This window comes from Primulina eburnea, chromosome 12 (genome assembly GCF_022965805.1).
Source record: "Primulina eburnea isolate SZY01 chromosome 12, ASM2296580v1, whole genome shotgun sequence".
In the NCBI taxonomy this organism is placed as follows: Eukaryota; Viridiplantae; Streptophyta; class Magnoliopsida; order Lamiales; family Gesneriaceae; genus Primulina; species Primulina eburnea.
In genome coordinates this window covers 32,272,663-32,289,333 of record NC_133112.1, presented here as the reverse complement: position 1 = coordinate 32,289,333, position 16,671 = coordinate 32,272,663, and the positions used below count along the sequence as shown (strand labels likewise).

The window sequence follows — 16,671 nt, the reverse complement described above, 5'->3', positions numbered from 1 at the left end:
TTGAGGAATAACTCACCCTATATCCCAGAATATATAATAGAGACAAATGGTAGTTATAACTATTTTTGTTGGTGGCCAAGCTTTTGAACTTTTTGTAGATGCCAAAACATGTAAAATCCTGATTTCAAATAAGCTTATACTTCGTGTTTGAACTCGGAAAGTAAATGAACTTTTAGCCAAGGTTAGATAGAAGTTCGATTTTATCTATCAACATCTTCTTGGACGAGCTTGACACACTGACTAACGTGGTTTTCAATCTATAACGTTAGTCCGATTGTTTACACAATGCAATCCGAAAGATAAATGTTGTGATTTTCTACGTCATTAAAAAACTTAAACTCAAGAGAATTGAAATGATCGAAATATGAAAATAATATAACATAAAAAGATCAGATAGAAAGTTAACGGAGAAGTAAATATCATATAATTAAAACTATATTTGTCATTATTGAAAATATAAATTTGTAAGAAGTTGGGATCATATTTATACACCACTGTCTTTGTTTGACAAAAAATATATGATTGTTATACATAACACTTGTTAGTTAAGAAGTTTAATATTTGTGCTCCAATTTTTTCCATATACATCAGTGTATTGTATTCAAGTCATACACACATTCATATTTATGTGAAGAATTTAATTTCTTTATTAGTAATGCTACTAAAGAAATTATGATAACGTTTACCGTTTATGATGGATGATCCAACAAGAGTATATCAATTCTATCTGATCTCTGGATGGCTTAAACGTGCAAGAAGAAATCTTGAATTATTGCTTTTCAATGAACTTCCAAGTTTCTCACTACACCAAATTGCAAACATAATACAACAAGTAAAAGTTTGTAACAAAACAAGCCTTTCGCAACTCTCAGAATCGAATAATCTTAGGTATCGGGAGACTCAAGAAATCTGCTTTAACACGTAGCCATTTCACTTACAAGATAGATGGATGTGGAAACATATTCAGCTTCAAGAAACATGGCATGCTGTTCGCTGCATTCTTGGTGGCTTTCCATCTTTTATTTTATTTTTTGTGTTGATCATGATGGTCGTTCGAAGCCACCGCCAATCTGCATGTGTAGCCATTCTGGTGATGAATCCCTCCCGTATTCCCCTGTACCTTGAGACCCGAATGCCATGCCCGGCGTTTCAAAAGTTTGCTGAGAGAACTGCGCAAATTTGAAAATGAAAGTATTTTTTTGAAAATGAACCATGATTTTGACGAACATAGCTCTGCCGCAACAGTCACGGTAAAGAACAGAGACAATTTCCAAAGAAAAGATAGATGAAGCTGAATGGTAGATGGGAAGTTTGAAATAGCCTATAGTTGGAGCAAATTCAGGCAGTAGATAGCCATTTTTCAAAAACTTACATCTTTTGATGGATAAGATCCATCGATGCCCACTCTCGAATTAACTGCTTCAAGCTTCATGGACAGAAACTGTGAGACAAGTTAACTATGAGTTCGTTTTTTCAAGCAAAAGAAATCTATATATATATAAAAACAGAGTTTTTGCCAAAAATAGTAGTTTCCCGCCAAAATGTCATTTCTAAAAAGGAAAGATATAAATACAATGAATCTCGAAATAGGTGTACTGTAATAAATGATAATTTTAATTATTGTTTGCATTGATTACATCAATTCTTTTATTAATTCAAATTTGAATTTTATTATTTTTATATCAATTTGAATGTAATTTATAAATTATATGTTTTTTTATTTAAATCTATATATAAGCAGAGTTTTTGCAAAAAATAATAATTTTCCGTCAAAATGTCATATATATATATATATATATATATATATATATATATATATATATATATATATATATATATATACTGCAATAAATGATCACTTCAATTATTGTTTGCATTGATTATATCAATTCATTTAATTCAAATTTGAATTTAATTCATTTTTATATTAATTCAAATATAATTTATGTATTATATGTTTTTTATTCAAATTGAAACTAAACTCTATTGAAAACATAAAATACATTAAATTTTTGCATTGATTATATCAATCAATTTAATTAAAAAATATATAAATAAATTTAAAATACAAATGATTGCAATGTTCAGTATCACTCATTATGTAAATCATTCAAAAATACATTTTGCTATTTTAAGTAATTTTCTGTCCAAATTACTTACTAAAAAAGAAATATAATATTAAATTTTTTCTAAAAATAAAATTGGTCGATTGTTAAAAGTTATCACTACAACAAGGTTTTTCAATGGACATAAAATTATCATTTAATAATCATAATTTTTTGATCTCAAATGCATATTATTTCGAAATTACCTTAATTTGAAAGAATTAATGCATTGTAATTTTCTTCCAAAACCATATGTATATTGTATATTTTGAATTGTCTTTTTACCATAAGTATATTATATATTTTGAATTGTCTTTTTAAAAATTCAAATAAAATAGCACAAGAGAATTAAAATAGATAGATTCAAAAGAGTTTCAAATGGACATTAAATTACTCTCGATAAACATGTATATCACCCTCAATAATCAGAAATGTTTGACACACAGTGCATGCAATTTGAGATTTTCATAATTTGATAGAGTTAATGTATGGTATAATTCTGTCAAAAACATCCAATGTATAATTTTTGTCCCTTGGGATGTCTTATTTGAATTTTAAACTATAAGTAATATAATATTGCATATTATATTAAAAACCAATTTTGTTCTATTTATCTTACTAAATTTATCTACTCCAAAATTGAATTCTGAAATGACTCCTTTTTTCAACACCATATATGAGTTGAATCCTTCCAAGATGTAATGTTCGTTTAAATTTAGATTTGTTCGTTGTTATGAACTACTTACATATGAAAACAGCGAGAACAACGAGACATTAAATTTGAAATATGTCTTTCATGATCGAGGAGTAAAAAATATATTTTTCTATTTGTACAAAATTTTAATTATTACGTATTACTAATGTGATAATTTTCTTCTATGCTACAAAGTCACGGATACATGATAGTATAAAATGCTCCGTAATTGAAATGATTAAACGAATTCCAAAGAAAGTACGCATCTTATTAGAAGACATCTTATAAAATTTATTGACATTGTTTTGGAAAACACATAGTAAATGTTAATAAAATAACTTTTCTGATTTATACATAATTTACTTATGATCACATGTTTCATTTTTCTTTCAAAATAATAGGCTGTTGTGTATATTATGAAGATATTTTGTAGATAAAATCACAACCCATTTGGATAAAGATATTGATGAAACAATTATTGTTATCATTCAAATGTGTCAAACACGTGTCATGTCACAAAATTGTTTGTGAATGTGGATTTAGACGAAATTATTGAATTTTTAAAAAAGTTCTCATTAATTTTATTGAATGTGATTTAAAAATATTTATTTTATCACATATTAAAAAAAATCATATAGCTTCTCGAAAATTAAAGAATTAAATATGTATTAAGGTTGATGTTCGACATCAATACACTAAACACGATAAGAATCGTGTCATTGCCTTAAACTAACATAATCTAAAATTTTGATATATGATAGTGATCATTAGTCAAAAAAATTAATCGACATGCGTTATATTTAAGAAAGTTTTTTTAAATTAGCGAAAAATAGTTTTTATTTTTAATTTTTTAAATTATATTATTTTTTCAATTTAAATATTTATTCATTTTTTACTAATTTTTAATAATAGCATACCGTGCATCGCACGGGTTAAATACTAGTAAAAATAAAAGCACACACGCCATACATACAAGGAACAAAGGGAAAATACTGATTTACCTCAACCTGACGTTGTAAGGATTGGATATAATTAATTATCTCATCGAGCACCAGTGCTTTGCCAATTACCTGAACCAAATGAATCTTCTTACAATTTTGTCATTGAGAAAATATGAATTTAGTATCCCAAGTATCAACCCACAAAGTGAAAGATGGATAATACTTACTTTTGAAAATGCAAAACTACAATTTTTTCAACAATATCCATGAAACGCCAACATAAGATGGAAATAATCAGATAATCTGAAGACAGTGCCAACTTTCATACATCTACCTAATTTAATCAGAGCATTTTCAAGGTCTCTAGAACTATACCGCAACTTTAGAAAGTTTGTCATCACTCTTATATGGGCATGCAAATGACTGAGACCCAACCATCAAACTTGAACCCGTGAAAAGACAACTATTGGCATCTTATGGCCAGATATCCACGGTAGATATATCCATCACTATAAATGAGCATGGAGAGGAAATATGGATGGAAAAATAGATGCATGGTCTCATGCATAAGAAAAGCAGATTAATATGTCCATGTGCTATATAAATTTCGAAAACTAATGAACAAGTAAAAAAGTAAAAAAAAAGATATTTAAATCAAATGATGCACCCATTCAATCATATGGAGAAAATAAGTCCAAGATGTTGGAACTCACTTTATTACAACCAGGCACTAAATCTTGAAGAAGTTTCATTCTCTCACTTATTTTTTCCCTTCTAGCCTGTACCAAGAGGAACCAATATGTTACAACCACTCATAAAATGTACATTCACCATGAATTAATTCCACCAAAAATGGTGGAGCAGAACACAAGTATGAGGCGCTCCTAACATAATAGACAACTTTTAGGTTCTTGTTAGGTTTCAACAATCCATGCAGAATAGTAGACGACTTGACAAAGAGTTATAATCGTATTTCATCGATTATTTATCAAGATGTCATAGGTAGCAAAAAGTACATGTGCAGATTACTCAAGGATGAGTGAAGCTACCTAAAGTACGCCACAATAGACATCTAGCTTCTTATCCACTCCAACTTGACTATCAGTTAATAATCAATAGCATAGAACAATAAACGGTGTTAAATCTTTTATATCTTACTACTCAAATAGAAATGTGATACATCCATTACCCTTTCAGCTAAACTGTGACTATCAGTGGCTTGACCTCTTCTTGCTCGCACATGAATATAATCTTGCTTCGGTGGTTCTGCTGCTTTTACTGCACTTTTATCCGTTACCTTGCCTGAATTCCTGATGACTTCCCTTTCAGCTTTATTTTCACCATTCCCATTTGAAATCCCCTCTGCCTTCAACCTCTTACCATCTCCTTCATTCTGCACAATCACGCAACAAACTGGCTAATTTCATTTCAAATTGGAGTAAGCATATTACATACTTTGCAAGTTGCAACTACATACATACTTAAAAAGTTTTTTTTTTTTTACAGTACATCACAATTATAACTGCATTAAAAAAAATTAAAATTTTAATTTGTGAAAATATAAATTATATATTGACAAAATCATCTATAAAAATTATTTGAACAGAATTTTCGATTCAAGCAAATTTTCCAAACTAAAAGTTTCTAAATGGAGAAGCTCCAAGTTTATTTCAAACACTCAATTCAAGACTATTTTAGCAATATCTTTATGTTATTCCATGCTCTCATATGCATAATTAAAGATATTAAACAACTGTTAATAATATAACTGCTAAGTGAATGAATTGCTCTCGTAATGATAACTTGGAACTCTTGAAGGGATAAAATAAGCTTAAACAAGCTAAACCAGATATAATACAGCATCAATTAAAAATGAAGTTTTTAGATGAAATTGTACCAAATTGTCTCCATGGCTGTTACTGGTGGAAGCTCCTCCTTTAGCACATTCATCTTTGTCTCGGCGTTTCTTTGAATTGATATGAGTGACTGGGCCTGGACCACGACTCGATCTCTGGTCCATCTCCGTGGGATCCATGGCCAGAGCATACGACGTCGCATTGGCGTGAAAACCCGGCCAGATCTCCGCGAAATTGAAAGCAACTCCAGCCCCGTCATTCATCATTGCACCTTGCGGATCCATCCCCAGACCCGACCCGGCAATGGGATGCTCGTGTTAGTGTAGATAGATATACAATGTGTACGTATGTATAGTCGGATGTAGGTAGGGGACAGGAGGGTGGGTCTTTCTTTCAGTGGAGAGAGGAGGTGCGTAGTGTACCCACTGGCGTACAATAGATGATTGGAGCAGTGTTTCTGAGAAGCAGAACGAGGAAGAGAGATCTTGGGAGCAGAAAAGAAGTGACTTTTGAGTGCAACTTTTCTCGGAGTGTCCAGTGTCTTAAAGCTTCCGAGTTCTGCTATTCTAAAACTGGCTCATCTACACCACTGATTTTTTTTAAAATTGATTTATTGATTTGACGATCAATTTAGATGAAATTCATCGTAATTATTTTCGAAATTATTTTAATTTTATGTAAATTTGATTTAAATTCTCATAAATTTTCTTTTGAAAAATATTTCACCTAAATTTTGAATGTCCAAACAAGTCAAAGAAATCTGAAATTAACCAATTTGAAATCCATTAATTCAAGCGCAAGATATTGTTAAATTGCAAATTGAAATGAATTTTGAAGCCACTTTATATCAAATACACCAATTTCAATAATAATTGTGGCAGATTTTAAATGCACTTAACATGATATATTTTAGTAAAAATTTGTGTGAGACGGTCTCACGAGTCGTATTTTATGAGACGGATATCTTATTTGGGTCATCCATGAAAAAAATATTACTTTTTATTGTTAATATCGGTATGATTAACCCGTCTCACAAATAAAGATTCTATTGAACATCTCGAACGTTTCTCCCTATGATGTGATGATATTTTAGCCATTGAATTTCAATACAAGATATTAACTTTCGTTGATATACAAGAGATACACACGATCTAATAATAATAGAATGTCATTTGAAATACACCATTGAAAGAATTTCATAAATCAAAACACTTACTTTAAATCAAACTCATGAATCCAAGTGCAACCTTAAATCTTTGTCCAAATCAAATCACTTACTCTAAATCAAATTCATCAATTCAATTGCAACATCATGTTTCATTTAAATGGAATGTCTTGATTTAGATAAATAGATTTTATTTGGGGACTGATTTGGAAAATGAATTTTAAATATATATGATATGTGTGTTGTTTGAAAACATCACAAATACTATTGAAATTGTTTAATATGGTAGAAAGTGAATTTAATATAACGTACGAAAAACTTATTTATAAATTTAAAAATACATTTTTATCGTAAAATTAAAATATAATGAGTAGGTCTCTTGTGTCTCTTGTGAGACGGTCTCACGAATCTTTACCTGAGAGACGGGTCAACCCTTTCGATATTCACAATAAAATGTAATATTCTTAGCATAAAAAGTAATATTTTTTCATGTATGACCCAAATAAGAGATCTGTCTCACAAAATACGACCCGTGAGATCGACTCACACAAGTTTTTGCTAAATATAATAATATAAAGGACTATTAGAAATTGAATTCTGCCAAACTTGACCTACATGGACCAGCTCCTCTTTTATGTCCACCGTTGATCGGATCCATCTAGAGTCATCGAATCATGTTAACCACAATAATATTAAAGAAAGCAAATTACATTACGTCCATTAATGACATGTGATAAGGTTCAAAATTTTAGGAAGGTTTTATATTATTAGACTATGTTTGGTGTGTAGGATATGATTACTAAAGGATTAGTAATTAGAGTGATTAAAAAATGAGAGATGATGATAAATAATATAGTGAGATAAAATATATCGTGTTTTGTATGATTTTAAAATTATGGATTAATTTAATGTATTATCTTGAAATGACCAAAATATCCTCATTATATCATGTATATAATCACCTTACCTAAATATAATAAACATAAACAAAAAATAAATAAATAATAGAAAATAAAATAATAATAATAATAATAATAATAATAATAAATAATTTTAAAAAATATTTGATTAATTCTTATTATTTTTAATATTATTTTATTACCTATTCATTAAATATCATTCATTATTATCATTTTTTCTTGTTAATATTTATTATATAATTATTTCTTATTACTTATAATGATTTTGTTGGTTTTAGTTGATTATTTCTTATTATTTTGTTACTAATTTATTTTTATTTTACAATTTATTCTTCTTCCGACTCGTAAGTGTTATTATTTATCAAAAAATTATTTCTTATTATTTAGTAATAAATTTTTTTATTATAAAAATCCTGATATTAATAATAAAAATTCATTTTCTTTATTTTCTAAAATTATTTTTTATACAATAATTATTCTCGTTATAATTAATGATACATTATTTTAATTAATAATTTGATTACAGTTTCATCATTAATTATAAATATGATAATTATTCTCGTTATTCATTCCAAATATGATAATTGTTTTTATTAATCTTATTATTAATAAAAAAACATTCTTTAAAAGAAATGATGAATGGAAAGATTCTTATTATCATTCCAAATGATATATTGAGAATCGAGATTAGCTCTTTTTAGTATAATCTTGTCATAATTATGTAATATTGGTGAATAATGAATGCACCATCATTTATTGGCCCCACGTTGTAGATGAAATACCATTTAATAGCTATCATACCTAATAAAACATCATTCGCCCCATCTCCTAATTTTAAAAAAAAAACAAAAATTTGTGTTAGATAGTCTCACGGATCATATTTTATCTCATGGATCTCTTATTTGGGTCATCCATGAAAAAATATTACCTTTTATTATGAATATCGGAAGGGTTGACTCATCTCGCAGATAAAGATTCGTGAGACCGTCTCACAAGAGACCTACTCATTTAAAAATTTGTTTTTCAATTAACCATTGGATTCGTAAGAATCCGAGTTTACCTCACTGAAAAATGATTATTGGAATAGTTTAATGATATCCTATCTATGTGGGCACTACTCTCACTTCATTTCAACGGGTAAGATCTTGCCACACATACAATTTCAAAAAAAAAAAGTGAGCCATATATATGCATGGGTAAATCTTGGCCATCAATCCTATCATAAGGGCAATGCCCACATGAGTAAGATGAAATAAACTATTAGAATATCAATATACTACAGTATTGGTAACGATAATAGTTAGCATCAAGGCTCGGATTCTGCATCGGATAAAGAGTTGCTTACAAACCCGAATGAAAACTCAATCAAAATTGATGCAATATTGAGCATTTTGAGCTACGTATATATTGAGTTTGTATGATATGCAAATATGAAACTGTTGGTAAGTTGTTGCATGATATGTTGTAAAAAAAATGTTGAAACGAGAACACGGAAAAAAGTTGAACTTTATTTCTTTAAGACAGATTTACCCTACAAACGATGCTAATTACATATTTGAGGATCATCCGTGTCCCTAGATTGTAAATATAGGGTTTATTTATACTTTCTCAGGGTTGTAGTGGTCTTTTCACGATTAGTTTTGTCTTTAGACTTAGATTCGATTTGATCCGTTAGATCTTGAACGTAATGGACAGACCACATCTCATATGATGGGTTACAGCCATTAGATCACATCTTTTCAGAGACAAAAACTTATGTAAGAAGATCTCGCGTGTCGTATTTTGTGAGACGGATATCTTATTTGGTTCATCTATGAAAAGAGTATTACTTTTTATTGTGAATATCTGTAGGGTTGATCCATCTCACAGATAAAGATTCGTGAGACCGTCTCACAAGATACGTACTTCCTTTCACACTATCGAATCGGGTGCCTCAATATCAGATCAATGATCCGAATTGCACCCCTACTAGATGATCGCAACCACTTAAGACATCCCTGAGATAATATATGTTAGATTAGTAAGTACCATATATACAAAATGATGAATAAGGGAAATTGCATTTGATAGTTTTTGCAATGTGAGATAATTAGTTCTCATCATTTTCTTATACAACGTTAATGAGCTTTAACTACTATCTTTAAATAATTAATTTCTTATCAAATTAATATTCCAAAATTATCTACTGGAAACTAAATTAATTTTCAAATATTAAAGGGCCTCAGTATCCATTTTTCCAACACAATTTTATTATTCTGAAAAACGCGATGATAATTGTAAGTTCCAATACTTGTCTCGTACCTGTTTTTATGTTTTTTATTTTATTTTTCATTATTATTGTAAAAATATATATTACAATTTGATGTAAGGACAAGCCTAATCTTTCTCAAAGTAGGTATTAGCCAAAACCGTCATGTCTTAGTAAGAATATTTCCAACTCTCGAATCAAAGAAGATGTTGCCTCCTGTTTGCTACTACATGACACCACTCGGCTCTAAGTTGTTCAAGAATATTGTTGTTGAGTTTCTCGACTCTTTGGCTTAATATTTGTGAGGCCCGGGGCCGAAGAGGGCGGGGGTGATCGTCGGTGCCATCAGTTGCACGGACAATGAGCGGCTCTTGACAGGCTTCTAGGTGGAGGGAACATGAATGAACCGACCCACACGGGAATGAGAGGGATTCCGAGACTGTTCAATGTAATGGACTGTACAGTTGAAGAGAGTTTAAAAGATTTGATTGGTACTACTCATATCACGAAGGTGCATCTTCTTTTCGGTAGTTCATCACATAAGAACTCCAAAATTAAGCGTGCTGGACTTGGGACAATTTTGGGATGAGTGACCTCCTGGGAAGTTTCCTAGGGTGCGTGTGAGTGAGGACATAAGCACGTTGAAAAGACTTGTCTTGGTATAGTGAGGACAATCGTCGAATCTGGGGCATTACAATATTAGTCAGTTATATTTCTCGATTGAGGCAGGGAAGGATATAACTCAGCGGTAGAGTGTCACCTTGACACCAACTCTCATTTTATTTTTAAATTTTTTTTTTAAATTGTGAATTACCTATTGATTTGGACATTGAAAATTAACAGCTATATTATTATGACCATTTTAAATATTTTTAAAAACTAAGTTAAAATTTTTAAAAAAATCAAAAAAAATTGAATAAAAATATAAAAATTACCAGCAAACATATTTTTAAAATCAAGCATTTTTGTCTATAAATAAATCTCTTTTTAATTATGCGTGTTCCTAAATTTAATCATGTTATTTTTTAAAAAAGTAAGTGTAAGTTTTAAATTTCATTATGTGTAACTGTAATTTTTTAAATTATGCACAATTTTATTATATATTTTTAAATTCAAGATTATTAAATAAAATAAAAAAAATTAATATTTCGTCATCATCTTTTTTCACTATCATCTCACGGTTATAAAAATATACAATAAAATTATAATTAAACAATGACATAAATATATATGATATAAAATTACCAACCAACTTCTTCACAGTTCACATTCTCAATTTCGCTTTATCATAAAAATTTGTGTTAAATAAATTAAAACTTTGTACGGACTTTCATGATGAGCCCAATAATTTAAAAGGTCTTCGACAGTCTTACTTATAAATAGTTTTAAATTTTTTTTATATATAATATTGATAAAAGAAAGTAGTTCTCTCATGGGCAAAAACTTGGGTGAGACGGTCTCACGAGTCATATTTGTGAGACGGATATCTTATTTGGGTCATCCATGAAAAAATACTACTTTTTATGCTAATATTATTACTTTTTATTGTGAATATGGGTAGGGTTGACCCGTCTCACAGATTAAGATCCGTGAGACGGTCTCACATGAGACTAACTCTCTCTCATGACTTGAAATACCGAAAATATTGGAGGATTAATTCATGTTAAATCCAACTCCCTTCCAAAATTTACTTGATCAACTGCAAGCTGTAACGTAAAACCGTCAATCGATCTATTAATAAAAGACAAAAACTTATGTGAGACAGTCTTACTGGTCGTATTTTGTAAGACATATCTCTTATTTAAGTCATCCACGAAAAATTGTTATTTTTTATGCTAAGAGTATTATTTTTTATTGTGAATATCAGTAAGATTGACCCGTTTCACATTTCAAAGACATACTCTTAATAAAATTACCAAAATCTCTATAAGTTGATATCTTATGCTCTGGATAAGAACATATAAAAAGTTTTTATAAAAATCATTTTACAAAAAATTATAAAATATTTTAAAAGTTGTTCCACGAACAAATATTTTTTTGGACGACTATTATATAAAATAGTTCATCAATTAAAAAACAATATGTTTTGATTTTAAAAAATTCAAAAACATCCCTCAATCATTATTTAAAAGCTATACTTGAAGAACATTTTTTAAAAATATTTTTCAAAAATGTTTTATAAAAATCTCATCCAAACACATATTTAAGTTTTTTCCTCTTATAAATCACAAAAAAACTTTTATAAAATACTTGTCCCAACGAAATTCAAGTGTATAGTAAGTTAGTTTTTTACTTTAAATCTGTTTGCACGTCACGTCACGCCAACGTAGTATGTAAAAAAAAACCTAATAAATTACATTAAAATCAAATTTAATCGATTAAAATTCAAAATATATCAATTTATAACATTTTTGTTCATCCGCCTAATATAAGTGTCAAATAATAGACTAAATATTTTGAAAAATATTATTAAAAAATATTATATTCTACCCGATTACCATTACACCTTTTCCAAAGTGATGAAGCAATGATGAGGTTAACAGATTCTCAAGGCTGTCACCATGCCCAACTTTCACTATATCTTACCAAATATAGTTGGACACCCATCATCCATATAAAGATAAATGCCTACTTACTTTTATTTATTTTAAATTTAATTCTACATTTTAATATGCATATTATTTTAGGCAAAAACTTATACGAGATGGTCTCACGGATCATATTTTATTAGACAATGATACTCACGGGAAATTTAGGGTCCGCTCCCAGCAAGTGTCACTAATCCAGACGCGGGTTTTGAAATTACCCTGAGCCTGAAATAACAAAGAAGATCGTTAAGAGGGGGCCAGGAGGGTGTCCTGGCGTAGCCCCTCCGACGCTCAAGTCAGTGACTGAGGATATATGGGGGGAGCAGCTAAGGGTGCTGCTGAAAACAATATAGTGAATGAATAAACTGAACACCCAAACCTGGTATTTATAGGAGAATATCTGGGCCCTTAGTGGGCCTGTCTTCCATTTGGGCTAGGGCCCTTGGTGGGCTTGTCTTTCCTTTGGGACTCGGGATGGGCCAGGGGTAGTGGGCTCATCCCTAGGGTATCACCAGTCTCCCCCTCCCGAGTCGAACTGAATCGTAAGTTCAAAGTTCGATTAATTGTGTTGTCCTTGGTTTATCGGCGATGAGGACGAACCGTGCCAGAAAAAGTAATTTTGTTTGTCGTTAACGAACGATGTTCACCGCTATTACGGGGATCGACCTGCCCGGTCAGGTCGTGGGGGTGTGGGGGCAACGCCCCCATAAAATTTTTTCAGAAATCACACAACCACTCGCAAGGGAAATCACACAAATCGAATCGTAATCTTCTCCTGGAAGGGAGGAAATCAAATCAGAATCCTGCCTTGAAAATAAAGATTTGGGCTCCCCCTATAAATAGAGATCACCCTCCTTTTTCAACTTCACTTCTCTCCTACATAATATTTTCTCTACATTCCACTCATCAACTGCCCCTCGCATAGCAATTACACGCCCCCCCTGTACACCCTCGCCCAGCCCTCGCCCACCACCGAACGCACACCTTTGTCCAGCCCTCGCCAGTCTCGCCCCATCTGCCCGAGCCACTCTCGCCGTGCTCTCGCCCCTACCGTCCGAGCGTTCTCGCCCACAGCGCCTGCCAGCGTCCGGGTGCTCTCGCCCTGTCACGCTCTCGCCCAGCCATCGCCAGTCTCGCCCACCACCGCACGCACACCCTCGCCTACCCCTATCCAGCCCTCGCCAGTCTCGCCCCATCCGCCCGAGTGCTCTCGCCCATACCGTCCGAGCGTTCTCGCCCACAGCGCCTGCCAGCGCCTGGGTGCTCTCGCCCTGTCACGCTCTCGCCCAGCCTTCTCCAGTCTCGCCCACCACCGCACGCACACCTTCGTCCAGCCCTCGCCAGTCTCGCCCCATCCGCCCAAGTGCTCTCGCCCACCACCACACGCACACCTTCGTCCAGCCCTCGCCAGTCTCGCCCCATCCGCCCGAGTGCTCCCGCCCATACCGTCTGAGCGTTCTCGCCCAGAGCGCCTGCCACCCTTGCCGTGCTCGAGTGCTCTCGCCAGCCTTCGCCCAAGTGCTCTCGGTCTTATCCCTTGCGTATTTTTCCATGCTGCATCGGGGTTAGTCTCCTTTTCTATTTGCTCAGTTGTCGTTAAAAAATGTCTTCCTATGATGTCGAGTTTAGTTCTTCGAGCGACTCCGAGTCTAATTCCGCGAGTGATTCTGAGTCTAATTCCGCGAGTGATTCTGGGTCTACCTCTGCGAGTGGTCCCGAAAGGTCTAGCGGGTCTAGGAATTCCTTAGAAGATCCTGAATTTATCCCTGAGGTAGAAGTCGTCCCTCATAGCCGCCCTGGTAAGGAGATTCGTCACGTAACTCAACAAATGAATATCTCTAATGCTGATGACCTCTGGTATGGCCACTTAACGTCCCACATTCCCCCAACTAGCGAGTCCAAACTTAGGACTTTGTGGCATATTCCCTCCTCTCACCAGATCATAATTCCTACCCCCGATGACCGTCCTTATCTAGCTCCCAAGGGTTGTTACACTTTCTTCCAGCACCATTTCGACGCAGGTCTGCGCTTTCCACTAGATGACTTTCTTCAGGAGCTGAGCAGTTATTATCAAATGCATCTAGGTTTGCTCACTCCTAATGCTCTCCGCTCAATATGCTGCCTCATCGTGTTATTCCGGGCTTTAGATCTTCCTTTAAGTTGCACTACCTTCTCCTACTTCCTGGTCTTAGCCAAGTCAAAAGAAGGACCCTTCTATGTGATTTCCCGGTCTAACCATAAGCTTTTTGATGGGGCTCCTAGTCATGTGAAGGATTGGAAAAAATACTTTTTCTTTATCCAACCACCGGAAGAATTGACTTGTTCCACTGATTGGTGCCCTACTTTCGCCAAGCCTGAGCTTCCTAAGGATTATAAGAAAGATAAGGATTATCTACACATAATGAGTGTACTAGGAGATCGATGCTTTAGCATTCCCCAACTTCTATCTGAAGATCTCCTGTGCCATGTCGGGTTAAGTCCCGCGAATATTGAGCTGGAGGAGAACGCCGGTAGATATTCTTGCCTCTTTTCATACTTCTTGTTTTTCTATTGCTTGTTATGTTGCTTGATAACACTCTCATTCGGTTCACTGTTTGTGCTTGCAGGTGTTAGAGTCATGAATGCTGCACTGCTCCGTGAGATTGCGAAAAAGAAGGCCGGGAGTTCATCCACCGCTCCTCAGAAGTCAGTCGTTCCAGCAGTCACCACGGGCGCAAAAGCAGACTGCTCTGCCGTTGAGAAGAAGAAAACAGGTTCCTGCTCTACTACTTCGAAGAAACCTGCTAGCTCCCCTACTGCTGCGAAGAAAAAGAAGACAGGCTCCTCCTCCTCTGCCCCAAAGCGAGCCTCCTCCCCACCTACTCGCGTCGAGTCCCTTCCTCCGTCTGGTAAGCAAACGGTGTCCGCTGATCCCAGCCCGTCGGTCCCACAGCATGGTAAGCGCAAGATTTCTGAGATTTCTGTCGTGTCGGTCTCTTCCCCGGAAGGGTCCGAGCCCGATGAGGGACCTCTCTTTGAATCGGCGGTACCCCCTCTATATACCTCGGATTCGGCCATCGTGGGGAGGGGTCCTACTCATCTGGCTCAGAAGATAATGTATCAGCTTCCTTCCGAGGCGGATGCAGCGTTCATGATTTCACTGGGGTGGTCAGACCTCCTTCGCCGGACATGCAGCAGTGTCACTGAGGTATACTTCTTCTTTTAACCTTTAAATAATTAAATTGATGTCCTACATACATTCGATTCCTTGTCTTCCTCTCACCTTTGTCTACTTACGCAGGGCATGATGTACGTCGGGGAGTTGGCTGAGCGCGCTCACACCGCTCGATCTGACACCTGCAGGGAATTACGCGAGGGTCAGGCTCTCCGCGAACAGCTCCAGGCTACTATTGACGAGATGAAAGTGTCACATGCTAAGGAGCTTTCGGAGTCTCAAGCTCAACTTTCGGAGTCTCAAGCTCAACTTCGGAGTCTCAAGCTCAACTCTCGAAGTCCCAGATCCAATGCGGCGAGCTCTCGAAACAGAAGCAGGAGTCTCAGCGGCTGACAGAGGACCAAGCTAAAGAGATTCAGAAGTTGAAAAAGGATTTAAAGACTTCACAGGCTGAGCTCAAAGATGCCAAAGCACGACATGCTACAGAAGCCTCTTCCTTCAAGGAGGAATTCCTCAAGTCTGAGGAGTTCAATGATATATGCGCCCCTAAAGCTTATCATTTCCTGGAGGTGGGTTTCAAAGGTGCAGTCGGTCTCTTCGAGGCTCAGGGCTATCCTCCGCCAGGCGCCCCTACCGACTTCATCGACATTGAGAGTTTCGTAGCGAGTCTCCCTCCCGATTCTTAGGCCGCACTCCTTCACTTACGTTATTTTTTCATTTACGTAGACATTGTACGCCTTCGGGCCATATTTTGTTATCTTCTGCACTGCTTTACTTTCCGTAGTATTACGCGACTTTGGCGATGTTTACATTTGATTATTCCCTTTTGCGCACTTTCGGCATGTATGAGACTCGTTTCATTTATGCAACCTTGAGTATTTTGCATTTGAATTTACTGCTTCTCACGAGTTTGTATTTGATATCATTAACCTGCTAGGGTCAATGGAATCCTCACCCTCTGACTCCTCTGCTAGGTGACACCTAAGCAGGAAAAAATAAA

General features: G+C 34.4%; 2 protein-coding genes across 3 annotated transcripts; one reads left to right on the top strand and one right to left on the bottom strand.

Moving 5' to 3' along the window:
• Nucleotides 1-663: 663 nt before the first annotated feature.
• LOC140807399 (transcription factor BHLH089-like) lies at nucleotides 664-6,118 on the bottom strand. 2 transcript variants are annotated; one of them, XR_012112681.1, is made up of 7 exons: nucleotides 5,638-6,118; nucleotides 4,930-5,133; nucleotides 4,454-4,519; nucleotides 3,801-3,869; nucleotides 1,373-1,441; nucleotides 939-1,169; nucleotides 664-802 (listed from the first exon to the last, which is right to left on the bottom strand). XR_012112681.1 is itself a non-coding variant. In XM_073164232.1 (6 exons), the coding sequence occupies exons 1-6, from the start codon at nucleotides 5,878-5,880 to the stop codon at nucleotides 1,041-1,043; spliced, it is 780 nt and encodes a 259-aa protein (XP_073020333.1). In that variant the 5' UTR covers nucleotides 5,881-6,118; the 3' UTR covers nucleotides 751-1,040. The 2 variants fall into 2 exon arrangements, 1 of the variants encoding a protein (XP_073020333.1); XM_073164232.1 differs by having other exon boundaries at nucleotides 751-1,169.
• A 7,928-nt stretch (nucleotides 6,119-14,046) lies between these two features.
• LOC140806813 (uncharacterized) lies at nucleotides 14,047-16,357 on the top strand. The gene is made up of 4 exons (XM_073163343.1): nucleotides 14,047-15,027; nucleotides 15,124-15,704; nucleotides 15,798-16,025; nucleotides 16,121-16,357. The coding sequence occupies exons 1-4, from the start codon at nucleotides 14,121-14,123 to the stop codon at nucleotides 16,355-16,357; spliced, it is 1,953 nt and encodes a 650-aa protein (XP_073019444.1). The 5' UTR covers nucleotides 14,047-14,120.
• The last annotated feature ends 314 nt before the right edge of the window (nucleotides 16,358-16,671 follow it).

What these genes read in the sequence shown, in the direction of transcription:
- LOC140807399 (XM_073164232.1), bottom strand. Translation starts at nt 5,880, where the DNA reads ATGGATCCGCAAGGTGCAATGATGAATGACGGGGCTGGAGTTGCTTTC. An exon ending in ACAGCCATGGAGACAATTTG is followed by an intron (nt 5,134 to 5,637) that starts GTACAATTTCAT and finishes GTGATTGTGCAG; the next exon opens with AATGAAGGAGATGGTAAGAG. An exon ending in GATCTTATCCATCAAAAGAT is followed by an intron (nt 1,170 to 1,372) that starts GTAAGTTTTTGA and finishes AAATTTGCGCAG; the next exon opens with TTCTCTCAGCAAACTTTTGA.
- LOC140806813 (XM_073163343.1), top strand. Translation starts at nt 14,121, where the DNA reads ATGTCTTCCTATGATGTCGAGTTTAGTTCTTCGAGCGACTCCGAGTCT. An exon ending in TGAGCTGGAGGAGAACGCCG is followed by an intron (nt 15,028 to 15,123) that starts GTAGATATTCTT and finishes TTGTGCTTGCAG; the next exon opens with GTGTTAGAGTCATGAATGCT. An exon ending in GAAGTCCCAGATCCAATGCG is followed by an intron (nt 16,026 to 16,120) that starts GCGAGCTCTCGA and finishes AAGACTTCACAG; the next exon opens with GCTGAGCTCAAAGATGCCAA.